Source organism: Pelodiscus sinensis, chromosome 15, assembly GCF_049634645.1.
Source record: "Pelodiscus sinensis isolate JC-2024 chromosome 15, ASM4963464v1, whole genome shotgun sequence".
Classification (NCBI taxonomy): domain Eukaryota; kingdom Metazoa; phylum Chordata; order Testudines; family Trionychidae; genus Pelodiscus; species Pelodiscus sinensis.
The window spans coordinates 11,598,997-11,617,660 of NC_134725.1; the positions used below are offsets into that span (position 1 = coordinate 11,598,997).

At 40.6% G+C, this 18,664-nt stretch overlaps 1 protein-coding gene across 4 annotated transcripts in view; it reads left to right on the forward strand.

Moving 5' to 3' along the window:
- FBXO21 (F-box protein 21) overlaps positions 1-18,664 on the forward strand; it is a 45,317-nt gene that overhangs the window by 18,485 nt on the left and 8,168 nt on the right. For all 4 annotated transcript variants that reach the window (XM_075898173.1, XM_075898172.1, XM_075898170.1 and 1 more), the window contains 6 exons: positions 7,868-8,014; positions 8,363-8,499; positions 8,819-8,955; positions 9,973-10,149; positions 10,934-11,066; positions 17,492-17,682. In XM_075898173.1, the coding sequence (XP_075754288.1) occupies positions 7,868-8,014; positions 8,363-8,499; positions 8,819-8,955; positions 9,973-10,149; positions 10,934-11,066; positions 17,492-17,682 (922 nt within the window). The remainder of the gene's footprint in view (positions 1-7,867; positions 8,015-8,362; positions 8,500-8,818; positions 8,956-9,972; positions 10,150-10,933; positions 11,067-17,491; positions 17,683-18,664) is intronic.

An 18,664-nucleotide genomic window follows, 5' to 3' on the forward strand; every position in this document is an offset into this window, starting at 1 on the left:
AATGTAGTATCATGAGCTTTTTGTGGTCAAAACTCACTTCCTCAGATAAGCTTGAATGAAGAAAAAAAGGGGAGGCCCTCAGAATATATAACTGAAAAAGAAGCGAGACGGGGGGGAGGGGGGAAATACCTGTCAGTTGTACTGGTGCTAATGAGGCTAATTGAGTGAGTAGAAGTGTCCCATACTTAGCTTCAAAGACTTGTACTAGATGGCCTATTATAAAACCAGTTTGCTTTACATTCAACATCCCATTGACATCAAAAGCTAAATATGAGACACTTCCAGCTCACTCGTTTAGCCTCATTAGCACTAGGGATGAGAATGACTAGTTGAATGACTAGCTATCCAATAAGCAAATGCTGCTTCTATCAGAAAGAGGCAATGGGGAGAGGGAAGATGAGGAGGTGCTTTAAAGTGGAAGTGCTGCATGGAGTCTGGGGCCAAACCCTGGGCTCCACATGGCACTGCCTCTTTGAAACTGCATAGAGCCCAGGGCGTTTCAAAGTGGAAGTGCTGTGTGGAGCCCAGGGTCAGGTAGAGATTCCCAAATTCACAATAATGGCATCAAGGCTATTAACTATAAGCCTTTCTGTGGTTACGTTTAAGTCTGAAAACATATAGTATATAGTTATGCTATTTCAAAATAGCCTACTTCTTACCTTGAACAGGTGCTATATTAGTTTCCTTTCTGGGAGAGAGTTTGGGTGCAGGAAGGAGATCCAGCCTAGGACAGAGCTTTGGAGTGCAGGCAGAGCTGTGCCATCCATAGACTTTGCAGTGACTGCCTCAACAGTCCTATGAATGGGATGGTTCACAGGCCCCCATACAAAGATGTCCCCGGGGATAACCTAGGAGGTCTGGGGCTGATGGCAGGAATCGTTCCCTCCCCCCGCAAAACTCACGTTGGAAAGTGGAACAGCCTCGCTGGGAAGTGGCTGTGAAGCAGCATAGGCTGCTGCGTCGCTCCACTTCCTGCTCTCACCATCACAGGGAGTGCGTGCAGGGGGACTAACCCCTGCTGCCAGCCCAGTCCACCTACCTAATCCCTTGGCTCACAGAGGTGGGGGCTTTGAGGAAGGTGCACAGTGGAGACGAGAGGGAGAGGGTGGGAAGAGGTAGGATGGGGGCAGAAGCGGCTCCATCACTTGACCCTTCCCCCCCAGCACCATCCCCACAGTGCCTTTGTGGGTCAGGGCAGCACACAGAGACACATTGTCCCTCTTTCTCCAGTAATGCGCAGAGACTTGCCAGCAGTTGGACATGGCGTGCAGGCAGCATGAGTCCTGCTGCGCCGCTGGACTTCTAGGAGCCCAGAAATCACAATTGACTAGCATGGGCTCCAGGTTTGACCAGCTGATCGTGATCAACGGGTTGATGACCATTGGGGACATTTAATTTTGCTGGGCTTCCCCTTAGCCTAAGACCTTGAGTTGCAGCCCCTAATGCCCCTGTATTAATCCATTCCTGTCAGAGGAAGTCTTCCCCTTTTGGCTGCCTGAGTGTTACTTTTCCAGGCCATTGGGATTTCCATTTTCTCTTCTGGATCCTCCATTCCCAAGCATAAGTTCTGTTCAGTTAATTCATTATTGTGCTCTCCAGCCAACAGACTACTTTTCCATTCCCTTTATACTCAGGCCTTATCTATGCTACAGGAATTGTTGAGGCATAACTGTAATGTAGATGCAACATAGAGACAGCAGGGTTTTTTCTGTTGATATAGGAACATCATATGCCGAAGGCCTAGTCTACACTGGGAGTTTAAGACAAATGTAGCTACATAAAGTTGATTTTCTAAACCATGAGTCCACATTACCAAGCCTGTTCTGTTGATTTTAAGGGCTGCTGAAAAGGATTTAGGTATTTCTGCTTTTCATGAGAAGTAACACAAATTTCAACCTTACCGGGTCGAACTTATGATAGAGTAGACCCAGGGTAGTGAAACTTGATGTTTTTGGCCACTGAGAGAGATCACTGAGTACCCCTCTGTGACCACTTTGGCAAGAACTTGACTCTACTGCTTTCCATGTGAACAGGAAAAGCCCCGGAAAAGTTTTAATTTCTTTTCCTGTGCGGCCAGCATTGTGAGTACAATCTGGAGCAGAGAGCACATCTGAGCAGCGCACGTGGCCATAAGTTCCATGAGTTCTGTGCTCCTGGGAACTGGAGCTCAGAAGGGCACTAGCATGGAGTATGAAGATCTTGGACTTCGAGTCATGGGGAGAGGAATCCATTCTCTGAGCTCTGAACCAGCAAAAGAAATGCCGATATCTATGTGAAGATTGCAAAGTATGTGGTGGAGAAAGGATACGCCAGGGATGTCCAGCAGTGCCATGTTAAAATAAAGGAGTTGAGGCCGTCCTATCACAAGGCAAAGGAAGTAAACGGGTGGTCTAGTGCATTGCCGCTAATATACCACATCTAAGACCAGTTGCATGCCATCCCAGGGGGACACCTGACTAGCCAAGCCAGACCATGGAATCCTCGTTAGGCACTCGGGCAGCAGCATGGCGAACAGCATGGTGGTGGAGGGGGAGGACAAGGAGGATGAGGAGAATGGCCAGTAAGTGAGCCATGACACCCAAGAACTTTTCCAGAATGCCTCACAGTTGGGCACTGATCCTGGGGAAAGCACTCCTGGTGAGTTCACATTTCTTTTCTTGCTGCAAGAGGATTAAAACAGTTGGGTGTGATGCGTGGCACACTCTGCCTACACGGCGAGGCTAGAACAGTTTGTTAATGTGTCTGGAGATGGAGCAGGAATCTTCCCTATAGATCTCCTCTGAAATTCTCAGATAGGAACTCCTTTATCCTTCTCACAAGGTTTCTGGGGATGCCAGCCTTATTTCAGCCTCCACAATAGGACATCTTTTCACTCCAAGTCAGCCCTAAGTGGTCTGGCATAATTGCAGCATAAGGCCCAGGTTTCTGGCCACATTCAGTCAGCATCAGCTCCCTATCACTGTGTGATTTGGAGGAGAGTGATATCTCTCATGACAACCTGGATAAAGGAGGGGAAGCTATTATCTGCTGCTTTTGCTGCTAGCATGTCTTCAGCCTCTGGTACCCCCTTCCTTCCACCCATCCAGCCACCCAAAGCACTCTCCCGAGAAGCAGGGAGTGGTGGACACTAAGGAGGGAAGCTACGTGAACCTCTGCACTGTCCCACTGGCATAACCATTCCCTGAACCCTGTCCCCTCTCCCACCTGCAGGATTGTGCCCTTGAGAACTCCATTGTGTACTCGCTGAACAGTGGCCGTTTTAAAGCATAACTTTGGCCTAGCACAGAACATGTCTCTATTGTCTTTAGAGAGACCTTCGCTGCATGGTAACAGATTAGGTTTTAGCCTCCACAATGTATCTCCTGTAATAGGTGTCCTCGTAACTTTTCATTACAGTGGAAACAGCAGGAAGCTTGCTGCATGCTCCCCCAGCTCCAGCAGCTGTTGGACTCGCACAAAGCCTCAGGCAGAAACGGACAAGGAAAGGCACGTTTAAGAAGCAAATGGAATGGAGGAATATGCTACTAGATGAGAGGACCGAGGATAGCAGGAGAGGAGAGTGTGCAGGGAACTTAAAGTGAAGCAGCAGGAAAATGTCTTTGTCCCTGTCGGCTGTGATGGAGCACATGGTGTGCCTGGAGAAGATCCCCCCCCCCCCCCCCAACCTCTTGCAGAACAACTTTCCCTCCTCACCTAGTTCTGTAGCCTACAACCCAAGGGGCCAGATGACAGGGAGGGGGAACCGATGGACAGCCTCATACTCAATTTCCAGGGTGTCTCAAGGCAAAAGGCTGTCCTTGCATTTCTGATTTCCCCATCCCCTTTGGGTCCCACTATGGGCTCTCTTTCTGTCCCTGCTGTTGTCTCTAAATAAAAATGTATGATTTCTAAACAATCTGTTTATTGCTTGTATTGCAGGAATAGGGTGGGGGATTACTGGCAAGCACACTGAATGCAGGGCCACCTCATTGAAAGCAATGTTCATGACTCTGAAAACTAGCCATTCATAACATTTTCTTTCAAAGCCTCTCTGATTTGCACTGCCCCGTGCTATGCTCTCCTTATTGCCTTGGTGCAAGATGGGCAATAATTTTCAATACAAGATTTTGGTAAGTGGTCAAGACTGCACTTAAAATAAAAAACATAGACCTGGAAGGGACCTCGAGAGATCTTTGAGTCCAGTTGCCTGCCCCCATGGCAGGACCAGTAACAGTCTAGATCATCCCTGATAGGTTTCTTTCTAACCTGCTCTTAAATAGGCATAAGGATATTGTGGCTACACTGCTTTTTGCACAAAAACCCCTTGCGCAAAAAGCATCAGCAGAAAATATGCTAATGACATCACGACTCATGCTAATGAGTCCATCTTTAGCATACTCTCTGCTGCAAAAACTTGTAGTGTAAACAACCCGAGTGTTTAGTTCTACACCAGCGTGGCTATTTGTTAGACTATAGAGATGTTAATTTTCTTATTAGTCACTTTGGCCTAAAAATTCATCTGTCTGTCTATTCTGAAGAGCACTTACACAAATGCTTAAATTAAACGTTTTTCTGTAAAAAGGGCTCTTATAATTGGAACTGAGGTAACTGTATTGTTGCAGTTGGCCAAAGTAAATGTGCTTTAATGAGTTACAACTAGTTTTGCTTCTTGAGGGGTACGTCTAGACTCCAGGCTTTTGTCGACAGAAGCTTTGTTGACAGATACTGTCGACAAAATTTCTGTCAACAAAGAGCATCTAGACTGCATCCAGTTCTGTCAACAAAGCAAGCCGCTTTGTCGACATGACAGTGTAGATGCAATAACGCCTTCTGTCGACAGAACTCTGTCAACAAAGGCGTTATTCCTCGTAGAATGAGGTTTACCGCTGTTGACAAAACTGTCGAGTTCTGTCGACGTTATGTTGACAGAACTCGGCGGTAATGTAGATGCAGGTATAGTTTTGTTGACAAAAGTGAACTTTTGTCGACAAAACCCTGTAGTCTAGAAACACCCTATATGTTTAATGATACTTTATCTAGAAAATTATTTCTGATGTTTTCACTTTGTCCTCCACTGTGGTTAGAATAAAAATTTTCATTCCATGCATATTTGGCTAGCACAGAGGTCCCTGGACTACAGCCAGTGGGTCATCTCTCTCCCACCAACACATTTTGATCAGCCTGCTAAATCCAGTGGTAGTATAATTATGTGCAGCCCATTGTTCACCATTCCTGGCCAATGGGAGCTGTGGAAAGCAATGCAGGTTGCAATAACATGCTTGCTACTGTTTCCTGTAGAGCAAGGCTATTCAACTTTGGAAGCCCCGGGGACCACAATGATACTTACAGCACATGCCGAAGGCAGCAATTTAAGTGCTGTTGTACATGCAAATAAATGCAAATAGCTTCTTTCACACTGATGGGCATGAATACAGAAATTAAGGCAAGACTACACAACATGCAGGCTCCATTTAAGACAGTTCTGCTGATATTAATAAAATGCAGTATTTACCCAATTTCCACACATGTGATAGCACTTTTAATGAGCAATGACAGTCCAGGAATTTAACTACTGAAACACATATCAGCAGAAGACCATTATATTGACTACTTTTTTTGTTTTGGCTCCCACCTGCAGGCACATGTTGAGCCCTGCATAAACCCAAACTGCACCATGGGTTGCAAACAAATGGGCCAAGTGTTGAGTGGCCCTTCTAGAGCCCATTGGCTAGATGTGGTGAATCACTTGCCTTTCAAGATACATTGCTCCTGGTGCAAACAGTTTTCACTGTTCTGTGGAATTGCAGTGGTAGAACATGAGTTCTCGCAAGGAACTTAATCAAAACAAGTATGTACACATGTCTATATATAAGCACACTCCAGGACGTGATGCAGCAAAGACAAAACACAACTTGTAAGAAGGACTCTTCATCCCCTGGTCTATGCTTCTCCTCATCTCACCTCAGCTAGGTGGCCACCAAATCACTCAGCTTACAGGGAACACTCTTCTTCACTTCATCTTTCTGCTTCATTGCTCCTTCCCCCTATTTTCCTGCCACACCGCTACCTTTTCCTCTCCTCTTGCTTTTCATGAGCTCCTATCTATCTCCCCATGCACACTGCTAAGATAAATGGACTACCCATAGTTACCAACATTCTCTTGCTCTTTGCTGTCTTGTCTATATAAAATGTAAGATCTTCAGAGTAGGAATAGTCTTTTACACCTTTAGTATTATGTACAAAATATATATATTTTCTATCATTCACTTACTGCAGCGCACCATAAGAGCAAGACTGTGGCCTTAGAGTTAACCAGTTTCCCAGTAACTGGTTAAACAGCAGCATGCCTAGAGCAGCCCCTCACCACGGGATCTAGGTTAACCAGTTAAATATGCTGTTTAACCGATTAATCTTTTAAATGGGATTTTACATCCCTAGGCCTTAGCAGCTGAAAGTTTGGGCACCCCAACAGAATGAGGATTAATGTGTAAACACTATGAAAGGTTTATTTTTGTACCCTATTCTGTAGCCTCTTCCTATATACAGGAATTGTTCATTTATTAATTGTTTGAGTTTTGTTCCTCAGGGTAACTTTGCAAAAGGCATTTACTCTCCTTTCTTTAAATTAGCAAGTAATCTTATTTTCTTTAAAATGTTTTCTCAGTGGTGTAGATTTAAGAGATGCACTTATGTAATTGACCCAGTGGACAGTATTTATATAATCTCATATAATATGTAATAAGGCAATACACAAAAACCTGTTGCAGAACATTTTAATCTGCCTGGACACTCATTAATGGAACTCCAAGTCACCATTTTGTTTCAGGCCAGTTCCACAAGCCAAATAACACAGAGAACGATTGGAACTTAATTTCATTTACAAGTTTAATTCTTATGCAGATGGTATGAAGAAGGACATCGTCTCACAGGCTGCTTTCCACATCCTATTGATTTACCAAACAAACAGTGGAGGTGCTAATTGTTCTTATCAGCCTCTTATAACTATTTAACCCTCTGTCTGTCTACTTTTTTTTTTCTCTCTCTCCTTCCTTCCCCCTTTTGTCTCTTTTCTTTTTTTTTCCCTCTTCTCCCACCTCCCCTTCCCTTATTTATTGTTGGATCCGGACTTCTAATACTCCATACATCTGAAGAAGTGAAGTGCACTTTGCCCACGAAAGCTCATGATACCAGCTATATGTTTTGTTAGTCTTTAAGATGCTACTAGTCTATTTGTTGTTTTTTAGTTTTTCCTGTTACAGACTAACTGAGCTACCCCTCTGAAGTTTTTTATATAGTCTCAAAGAGCCTACTTCAGTGCCATGTTAGCAGCATAATGTAAGGCATTCAAACTACACTAGGTTTCTTAAAAATGAGATGTAGTTTATTTAAAATAAAATCCTAAAAAAAACTTCTTGTAAAGTTCTAATGGGCATGGAAGTGCTCTTGAAAAAAACTTTGTTGTATTGTCGGACACCTGTTTTCCTTACATTCATTCTCATGAGCATGTAAGCATGAACTAGAGAACTATGAAGAGATTATGTTTAGACTTTGAAAATGCAGTGTTATCCCAAGATTTGGGGTCTTGTCATGTATTCTAAAAATATGATAGACGTGAAAGTTGAGATTCAGAATTAGAAGGTCTGTCTGAGAAGTGGTTGCAAGACATAAATTATTGTCTAAGTCACAAGATACACAACATTTGTGTCAGTGTATCCATGTATTATGCATTTGGGTTTGACTTTATCAGAACCAATGACATTTTTTTTTAAAAATGACTCCATGTTTTTCTAAAATAAGTGCTTTTAAATGAAGAGCTGGAAAGTAGGCACATAAAACAAAGTGAAGGAAAGTCCAATATCCTGTTTTTTAAATAGCTTATTTTTTCCAGGTGCTGTTTTAATTGACCAGTACTGTAACCCGCTATCAGACATCTATCTAACAAGTGTCCGGGCTCAGGTTGATGATATCACGGACAAAGTTCGCAAAGTCCTGCGGACCAAAAATCCTAGGCATCCAAGCTTGGCTCCAAAGGCAGGTACTGTAGAGAAATGTCTAATTGGTCTTTCCAGGTGGTGATGCTAGTATTGATGTTGTGTAAACAGTGCTTATTTTGTGTAACTTATTCCATAATTTTTAAATATCCCTAATATGGATCTAGGGAGAGCTGGGGCTTTTGAAGTATTCTTCTCCTTGGAGCTATTACAAAGTGAGCAGCAATTGAATCATAATGTCTTCTGCGATCTGAAAGAGAGAAGCCTCTCCCATGAACCTTATGAAGTTTTCTGTGAAGTCTGCTCTCTTTCAAGGAATGAGCAGCTTGTCTGTGTATCATTACTTAAATAATATTTTTTCTCTCAGTCTTGTTACTCTGTATTCATTTTAGGCGGGATCTTGAGGGTTCCTGAGTTGGAGTTTCAAAGGCAGGTACTGGATGCTATGAATTGTGTCCTGTATGAACAATTAAAATACAAAGGAAATGAGATGGATTACTACAACTCTTTGAATTCATACATTCATCAGGCAAGTGTGTATTTACTGAACCAGTCTAGAAAGCCACTACTGGTACAAGTTTGAGAGACAATTCTGCTTATACTTTTGCATGGATGAGTAAGTAAAATAAACCAGTACACATGTATGTTACAAAGGAGTGGCTTGCTGTAAATTGTGCAGTATGTTAACTCTCTGTGCATTTGCTGCTAGTCAGTGGATTTTGAGGCAATTTGAGTAAAATTGCATCGCAGCTGAGAACCATAGTACTCTGTAAATTGAATTTTTTAACCTCCTGTGTTACGTGATCTATGATCGCTAAGCTTCCCTCTGATTTAGTCTCATTTTTCAGGTTTTAATCCGCAGGACAGGAATTCCTATCAGCTTGTCTGTTCTCTATTTAACAATTGCCAGGCAGTTGGGAGTCAGACTCGAGCCAGTCAACTTTCCTAGTCACTTCCTGCTGCGATGGTGTCAAGGGATAGAAGGGTAAGATTTCTGTTAAAGTCCATTTGGCTTTTGGGAAGACCAGTAAACCATTTTACCTCCACGAGACAATTTTCCTAGCCTGAAACTCCATTGGCAGAGAGGTCAATTAAAGCAGTCATGTTTGACAAGATGTTAAAATAGGTCAAATTGAAAGTTCCTAGTTAATTATTTTTTCACATGATGAAGGCATTGCATTTTTTTCTCTGGTGGACATTGAACAGATAATTTAATGCTGAAACAAGAAGTGTTGTTTTCCAAGGTAACCTGTAAATGCAGGATCATTTTGTCCAGTGTAGATCTATGCTAAATCTGTACAACAGCCAATGAATGAATACCCTGCTGTGTATTCACTCAGAGGGTTCTAAATGGCAACAGACTTCCTGAATAAATGTGACAGTACTCTAGGGTAGCACTTCTGCTTTTGATAATTGTATAGCTTTTTTTTAAAAAGGAATTTCATTTAATCCTTTTTTGCAGCACAACTGGTGGAAACTGCCACTACTGTGTCATGTACCCATTTCTCTAAATCAGAGTTGGCGATTCTTCCAGTGACCTAATGATTGGCTATTGGCAGTGGTGAAACTCCCAGAAGTACATATTTCAAGAGTAATGTTAGTATTCTTATTCAATATAGTGAACTTGATTACATATACCCGGATGAGTATTTGACTCTCATCCAGACACCATACATTGCCATGAGCTATGTTCTGCCACCATCTCTCTTTAGCCAAACATGGCTTTCTAATATATCATTACATCAGGTAAAGCAAACTTGGAAATAGTTTGCAGGCTTCTCTGGGGAGAAGAAACACAGTTGTTAAAATGCATTTTTCTTCTGTTGGTTTTTCATGTGTTTGTAAGTAGGTTTAGGAGGAAACTAACTAAACCCCATCACTAAAGGAGCTGAGTTACTTATACTTAAACACAAAAGTGAAACACATCAGGACAGGACAGATAAATATTCACATTTAAATGAGATTCCTAAGACTGAGATTTATTTTCTTGGTGTATTCTTAGAAGCACAGACATCTTTGACTATATGTATATAGATGCCTTTGGAAAGGGAAAGCAACTAACAGTGAAAGAATGCGAATACCTGATTGGCCACCATGTTACGGAGGAATTTTATGGAGTGGTTACTTCAAAGGAGGTCTTGCAGCGTATGGTGGGAAACCTCTTAAATCTTGGAAAACGGTAAGGTTTACTTAAACCTCATGAAGGATTTAAATCTTTATGGAAATGTGGACCTGAAAAATGCTGCTTTGATTAGTAATATTCTTTATGGCAGTTGTGAGTGGTTTTTTGAGATATAAGCCCTGACAGTTATTCAGTTGGTAGTTGTACCCATCTCTTTACTCACTCCACAGGAATATTCTTGTATCAGAGAAGGTACTTAGTTATACAAGCAAATCAAGTGATTTGATTTTCCTTTGGGACCTATTAGAGTTTTCACATTCTGTAGAGAAAAAGGATCTTTCATTATAATCTGGTGAATTTATCACACATGATGAACTTAGTGTGGTTACACTAAGGCTGTCATAATTGACGTGTAATTTTGTTTGTTTGTGAACACCTTTCTTTCTGTTGTTAAGAGGTCTTCACTGTTGGTTATAGAAGACCAAAAAGCACAAACATAAAAGACTAGCTTAGCACGAATGAGCAAGGAGAACCATATCGCAATTTGAGAGAAAACAAGCTAGCCAACTTGGAGAGTGAATTCTCTGAAAGGAGATATTGAAATCGTGACTTTTTTTCCCACAAGGAAGGAGTAGAGTTTGGAAGGGCAATTTTAGTGTATTCCCTTTTAGCAGAGTAGTGGCTGCTTTTAGCAACAGTAAGCTTCAGGAGTTGCTCCAACTGGATGAGGGTACCAGTACTTTTCTAATGTTTTTATTGATCAGTGTCTCCAGGACACTGAAGTAATAGGGAAAAGAAATGAAGACTTAACCTTAAAATTTAATTTCTTCTTTGCTGGTAGGGAAACCACTGATCAGTCCTACCAGCTCTTGAGAGACTCCTTGGATCTGTACCTGGCTATGTATCCGGATAATGTGCAGCATCTAATGCTCCAGGCTAGGTTATACTTTCATCTGGGAATCTGGCCAGAAAAGGTACCTTTACACTTGGTCATCTCTTTTATCATAGGGGTTCTCTATAAACTAGTAAAATTATTCTGGGCTATAGTAACTTGTGAGTAATCAGCCAAAAACAATGTATAAACAATGTAAAGAATTATCACGTCACAAATCTATTTCCCAAAAATAGAAGAGATTTTCCTTTTTATATTCCTTGGGATAGCCTCTGACCTGATTAAGAAGTTAGGATTTCCTGCCCATAGTTGTGTTTTCTTTTTAACTTGGGTTTCCAGATACTCTTGATATATCTACTAATGTACTTCTAATGTTTGAAACTAATGTTTCTCGATAGATTTAAGCTGCTTTAGATGCACAGGTATTTATGTGTTTTCTGCATAGGTCATGGATATAAGAGCTCTGACTAGATTAACTTTATCAAACAATATTTTTCCTTAATCTTTGGGATTACCTGTTACAAACTGAACTAAAACTGTGTCTTGGTGCTCGAGCCATTGCCACCTGCAAAAGGAATCCTAGACCTACAGTTAATGGGGCTGATGCTTCAGTCATGCTAGGCTGGAGACCAAATCTGGCAGGAGACCAGATAACCTGATGGAGAAAGGACATGGACATGTAAATCGACTGGGTCACTCAAGCCTTCTATCAGTCTGAGAATAAAGCAAATAATTAGAGCAACCATTTAATTACATTAAGAGTGTTGCTCATTGCAGCTGCATATAACAGCAAAATTTAATTCATATCAGTGAAAGAGGTTACCTTTTAAATAAACATCAATGTAAATCTCTACTCATCAGTGACTCAACATTCTAACTTTACCCACATCCCCACTGGAGATAAACCCATTTGCTGTTTAGGGCTCTGCTAATCCATATTATTAGTTTTTGGGGGCAGGAAGAACAGTTGCAATGCTTAGAATAGTGGGCCCCAATCCTGGCTGATTATGGATACTAATGCATGGCTGCATATTCCATAGAAATTGTCAATAACTTCTGCATAACACAATAATTTTACCCAACACAGTGATTGTCAAGGTAACATGATGAAAGTTAGTGGCTAAATTCAGAAGATCCTTACATATGTGGTATTCATTGCCAGAAGTAAAAGGGAATACAACAAAACCAGATACCCAAAACTCTATTGCATGCCTTTATTTGCAATATCCTTTAAAAATCAAAATCCAATAGCTGTGTGTTCAGATTAAGAAACATGTATGAAAGAAGTACAAAGAATTAAAATAATTGATTTAAGGCCCTTTTAACTAAATTCCTCTTTTGGGGCACTACACTAGGAAATTATTTCAAAATAACTTATTTTGAACTAACTCCCAAAATAATTATTTTGAATAGCAGGCTCACACTACAGCGAAGCCTCGAAATTAGTCTATGGCAGGTTTCCTTAGTATGGACATGCTATCTCAACTGAGAGCCCCAGGAAGCACTGGGGAGTAATTACTTTGAATTGCTCTGGGAGTAGTTATTTCTAAATAGCAGTGGAGCATTCACATTACTGCTGTTTTGAAATAACAGTTTTAAAATAAGCATTATTACTTATGGAAAGCATGAGTTATTTCGAAACAAGGATATTTATTTCAGAATAACTCCCTAATGTAGACCAGAGTTCTGAAGGCATGTTTCAGTAAGCTTGAGTGGCGTAGCTAGAATAATTGTCTAGCTTTCATATAATAAATTATTCACCAGGATTCTATTGTCTGGACTAAGTATCAGATTTAAGAGATTCACCCACAAATAAAATGGTACAAGCTAATGAAGATTCTCCTTGGAAATCTTCAAGTGGATATGACAGATGTACTGTAACATTGGACAGTTAAGTTTTATGATTCGGAGAGATATCTATGGCAAATTACCTAGATCATCAATTTACTTTCTCTGACCAGTAATTTTGAAGGTTTATGGTTGATTTATTTTCCTTTTCCTCTTTACTATCTTGCAATTTGTTGATCTTCAGTACAGATGATGATCTGAGTTGTATTCTCCATATCACTAATTTAATATTCGGTATTTCCTCAGCCTTCTCACTCTATATTGTACCCTTCTGGACCAGGGATCAGTAACAGGCACGTGTGAACAGCTGACAGAGAGCTCAGTGGGTTTTTTTTTTCAGCTAAGAATGCACTTTAACTAGTCTCTGTAATGTGTAATTTTTATTTTTAAAGCATGTCCATTCAGCATAGAGGAAAAAGTCAACCAACAGCAATGGAGAACATCACATTTGTAGAAATAAACATGAAATTTTAAGAGCTTAATAGCCCTGATTAAGCAATTAACCATATTTCATGTTTTATTATTGCTTAACTGTGTTCCTTGTATAAATGATTTAGATCACTAAACTGGATTCATTTTGGATATATAAATATTAGACAATATGTAGAGGGCACTTATACTCGTCCATAATGTCAAGTGAAGAAAAGATCCCTTTCTTTTAGTATCACTGGATGCATAGAAGGCTTTTGATTAAATATATAATGTTTCACACTAATCTAAGTCCTGGGCACAAATATTCTAGAGGAGTCGTAAGAGTTGAATGTGAAACTTGAACTTCAGTCAGAGGGTGAGAGAAGGCAAGAATTCAGGTGCTGAGGGAAATCAGCAATTCATGATTGAGAAGCATAGCCATACTGAAAGTGAATGTTTTGCCAAGGGTAGCCTTGTTTTAAAATATTTCTGTAATAAGATGAAGTTTAAGAAGGACAAATGCAAAGTATTCCACTTAGGAAGGAACAATCCAGTTCACACATACAGAAAGGGAAGTGACAATCTAGGAAGGAGTACTGCAGAAAGGGATCTAGGGGTCATAATGGATCACAAGCTAAATATGAGTCAACAGTGTGTGACACTATTGCAAAAAAAGTAAACATAATTCTGGGATGCATTAATAGGAGTGTTGTGAGCAAGAAGTGAGAAGTCATTCTTCTGCTCTACTCTGCACTGATTAGGCCTCAATTGTGTCTAGATCGGGGCACCACATTTCAAGAAAGACGTGGAGAAATTAGAGGAGGTCCAGAGAAGAGCAACAAAAATGATTAAAGGTCTAGAAAACATGAGCTATGCGGTAAGGCTGAAGGAATTGGGCTTGTTTAGTTTGGAAAGGAGACGACTGAGAGGGGACATGATAGTGGGTTTCAGGTATCTAAAAAGGTATCATAGGGAAAAGGGAGAAAAATTGTTGTTCTTGGCCTCTGAGGATAGCACAGGAAGCAATGGGCTTAAACTGCAGCCAGGGAGGTTTAGGTTGGACATTAGGAAAAACTTCCTAATGGTCAAGGTGGTTAACCACTGGAATAAATTGCCTAGGGAGGTTGTCGAATCTCCTTCATTGGAGATATTTAAGAGCAGATTAGGTAAACATCTATCAGGGATGATATAGACTGTTCTTGGTCCTGCCATGAGGGCAGGGGACTGGACTTGATCTCTCAAGGTCCCTTCCAGTTCTAGTATTCTATGATTCTATGATCATCCCAGGCTAGCAGGAATACAGAGAAAACTGTTAGAATGTATATGGAATAAAAGAAGACTGAGTGCAGATACTTTGGACAGATCTTTAAACAGAGAGTGGATTAGCTTTTCCAAATAGTCAGTGGTACTAAAAAGCCAACCGTTTCAAAATTAATGCACCATTCACACTTTTAATCTGAGACATTTCCTCAGATTTGTCACCTAGAAAGAATGGCTCAGGTTAGGAATCTCCGTCACCTTCTCTACAGTGACAACCGATGCAAAGAATTCATTTAGTTTCTCCACAGTGAGAGCTTGAATACTCTTTTAGCATCTCAGTCTTCCTGTAGCCCCACTGGTTTAGTATACCTGCTTCCAGTCTACTTAAATTTTTTTTGCTATTGCTTTTTGAGTCTTTGGGAGGCTATTCTTCAAATTCTTTTTTGGCCGTCTTAATTATATTTTTATACTTCACTTGTCAGAGTTTGTATTCTTTACTATTTTCCTCAATAGGATTTAACTTCCACTTTTTAAAGGTTTCCTTTTTGCCTCTCATTCCTTCTTTTACTTTTTTGTTTAGCCACAATAACATTCTTTTGGTTCTCTTAATATGGTTTTTTTTTCCTATTTGGAGGGTATGCATTTAATTTTAGCCAGTATTATGGTGTCTTTAAAAAGTTTCCACACAGCTTACAAGGATTCACTTTTAGCATTGCACCATTTAATTTCAGTTTAACTAACTTCTTCATTTTTGTGTATTTCCCCTTCCAAAATAAATAGTTTAAAAACAAAAATTCAGCAGATTGTTTTTAAACAGCAAAATATCTGAGAGATTTGATCACTGTACCAGGACTTTGCTTTTCCAGAGATTTCTTGCATTTGATGTTCCTTCTTGAGACATTAAATGGGAAATAAGACCTCATGGCCTATGCAGCACATTTAATTGACATTAGGGCTACGTCTAGACTGGCAAGATTTTGTGCAAATACTTTTAACAGAAAAGTTTTTCCGTTAAAAGTATTTGCGCAAGAGAGTGTCTACACTGGCACGGATGCTTTTGCGCAAAAGCATCCTTGCCAGTGAAGACAGATGCCCTCTTGCGCAAGAAAACTCTAATGGCCATTTTAGCTATCGGGCTTTCTTGCGCAAGAAATTAACTTTGCTGTCTACACTCGCCCTCTTGTGCAAGAATGCTTGCGCAAGAGGGCTTATCTCTGAATGGGAGTGTCGGAGTATTTGCGCAAGAACCACTGATTTTGTACAGTACAAAGTCAGTGATCTTGCGCAAATACTCGCGGCCAGTGTAGACAGGCAGCAAGATTTTGCGCAAAAGCAATTGCTTTACGCAAAATCTTGCCAGTCTAGACGTAGCTCTAATGTCAATTAAATGTGCTGCATAGGTCTTATTTCCCATGCAGCACATTTAATTGACATTAGAGCTACGTCTAGACTGGCAAGATTTTGCGCAAAAGCAACTGCTTTTGCGCAAAATCTTGCTGCCTGTCTACACTGGCCACGAGTATTTGCGCAAGATCACTGACTTTGTACTGTACATAATCAGTGGTTCTTGCGCAAATACTCCAACACTCCCTCTCAGAGATAAGCCCTCTTGCGCAAGCATTCTTGCACAAGAGGGCGAGTGTAGACAGCAAAGTTAATTTCTTGCGCAAGAAAGCCCGATAGCTAAAATGGCCATTCGAGTTTTCTTGCGCAAGAGGGCGTCTGTCTACACTGGCAAGGATGCTTTTGCGTAAAAGCATCCGTGCCAGTGTAGACACTCTCTTGCGCAAATACTTTTAACGGAAAAACTTTTCTGTTAAAAGTATTTGCACAAAATCTTGCCAGTCTAGACTCAACCTAGATGACAGAGGGTCTTGAACTATGCAGTTCTACCTTCTAAGCCCTTTGCTTGTTACTTGTCTAAATATTTTTATACCCTTGTTCATTGTCTGTCCCAGTATACATCAAACAGGACAATGTTTATTCTGATATTAACTTCACCTATCTCAGATTTTCAGTGTTCAGTGTGTGCTGCAAGTGTTTGTAATGAAAATTCATAACCATCTTGCAGAAACTATCATGAGGATGCTGGGCAGGGAATAATTGGGGCATTTAGCAGCTGTTGGGGTGTGTACTTTAGTTTTGTTTTTTAGCAAATATGAGGCAGATGAAAGTTTTGATACAGGAATGGGATGCATTTCCCCTTCTACTGACCCTTTAAGACAAATCAGAGTACTTAAGAAGATTCTGTTCCCATTTAGTAGCCCATTTTTATAACATGTCTGTGTCTAGAATAGTCTCACAAGGATGGTCTGTTAGTCTAGCAACAAGCTCTCACCATCTCGGAAACTTTGTTTGAAATCTGTACCCTTCTTTTAGCTGTCAACAGTTTCATGGCTTATGAGTCATAGTTTGTGTACTTGTTTCAGGCCAGAACCTCATGTTTTGCAACACTGACCTTTCTGAGAAATTAGGAGTAACATTAGTTGGGTTTGAAGGCACTATCTCCAGTCCTCCTGGAAATGCTAATGACTGTAATACTGGACATTTAGGGTATATATGCCTCTGAAGGGTTCTTTGGTGCTGCAGTCTAGAGCAGAAACTGATTTTGAAAGGACTGACTAGCTGTTTGGTGCTGGTTCCTCATGTTCACTTGCTAGACTGCAATAAAAGGCAGCTGTTATGTTAAATATTCCTTAATACTACTTTTCAGGTAAGTAATAGTGGTAGTTGCCACGTGCATGTTACAAGATGATGAATGAGAGGAAAGGTGGTCTGTGCACTGGTGGATAGGTCCAACTGGTTCAAATCTGTACCAAAATGTGGTTTACCCTAAGAAAAAGGGTTTTGGGAATCCTGATCTGAAGCAGAGTGGATCTCTAGAGTTGAGCACTTAAGCACTATGGAAAAGTAGATATTTGGGGGGGAAGGTTAAGCTACTGAAGAAACCTGTTTATAAACCTAGTTGTCTTTCTCTCACCACTGAAGGTTCTGGATATCCTGCAGCATGTTCAAGAGTTGGATCCATCCCAGCATGGGGCAGTAGGATATTTAGTTCAGCATACCCTAGAGCATATTGAACGCCGTAAGGAGGAAGTGGGACCCGAGGTGAAGCACCGTACTGATGAGAAGCACAAAGATATCTGCTTTTCTATTGGGATGATCATGAAACACAAGAGGTAATCAATTCTGAGTCTTTCAGTATCCAAATGCTAGCACTGTGCTCTTGATTATATATGGAATTATGTCTTCAGCTGTTTCCTTCTTACTGAGATTGAACATCAATACCATTACATTTTTATTAAGAAAGAGTTAGAGAAGTGTCTGTCTCTATATGTAGTTATATATGCATCCTTTTAAAGATATGAAGCCTGACTTCTGTATACTTCACTGTCCTTTCATGGATTCTAAATTGTTCTTTGCTTAGTCAGAGGACCATGAATATGAGCCATATAAATCCTAGTTGTTAGTATAGGGATTCTATGGCTAAGCTCTTGAAATAGTACAATAGCAATGAATGTATGTCATTGCTTTCTCTGTTCTTGCTATTCTATCCTCCTTGAAAGGACAGTGCAAAGGAACAGCAAAATCTTATACTTCTTCTTTCTCACATATTTTCCTCTTCCCTCATCCACTGAAGACTTCATTTTTCTGATTTTACTTTTTTTGTGATGTGCTTCTTCAGCTGCCCTTCTGGCCCCTCCTGTTCCTGATAAGATCATGAGAAGCAGATTTAAGGGTGGGGGCAGTCATTTTGAATTGTGAAAGAATACCACACAATCACGTATAATGCTCTAAAAATAGGTTTTATGTTTCTGGAAATTTTCCTCAGGATTGGACAATAACTGTCCCTCCCAATACAGTGACTTCTAAAGTAAATGATAAATGTAAGTCAGTTTGCATTGTAATAGGTTTGACTGCGGTTTTAGTGAGTATTTGACCAGTGTATTAGCAACTAAATAATCAATTTTTCTCTCCCAAAATCTGTTAGAACAACTCCCTTGCTGTTACATAAGTACATAAATCAAGCATGGACAACCACAAATACTGGGTGGGCTGCATTTGTCGCCCTTCTTCACCCCAGTGGACTGCAGCAGCCTGCAGTCCACTTGGGTTCCACCCGCTGCCTCAGGGCCCATCTGTCTGTTTCTTACCCCTGTT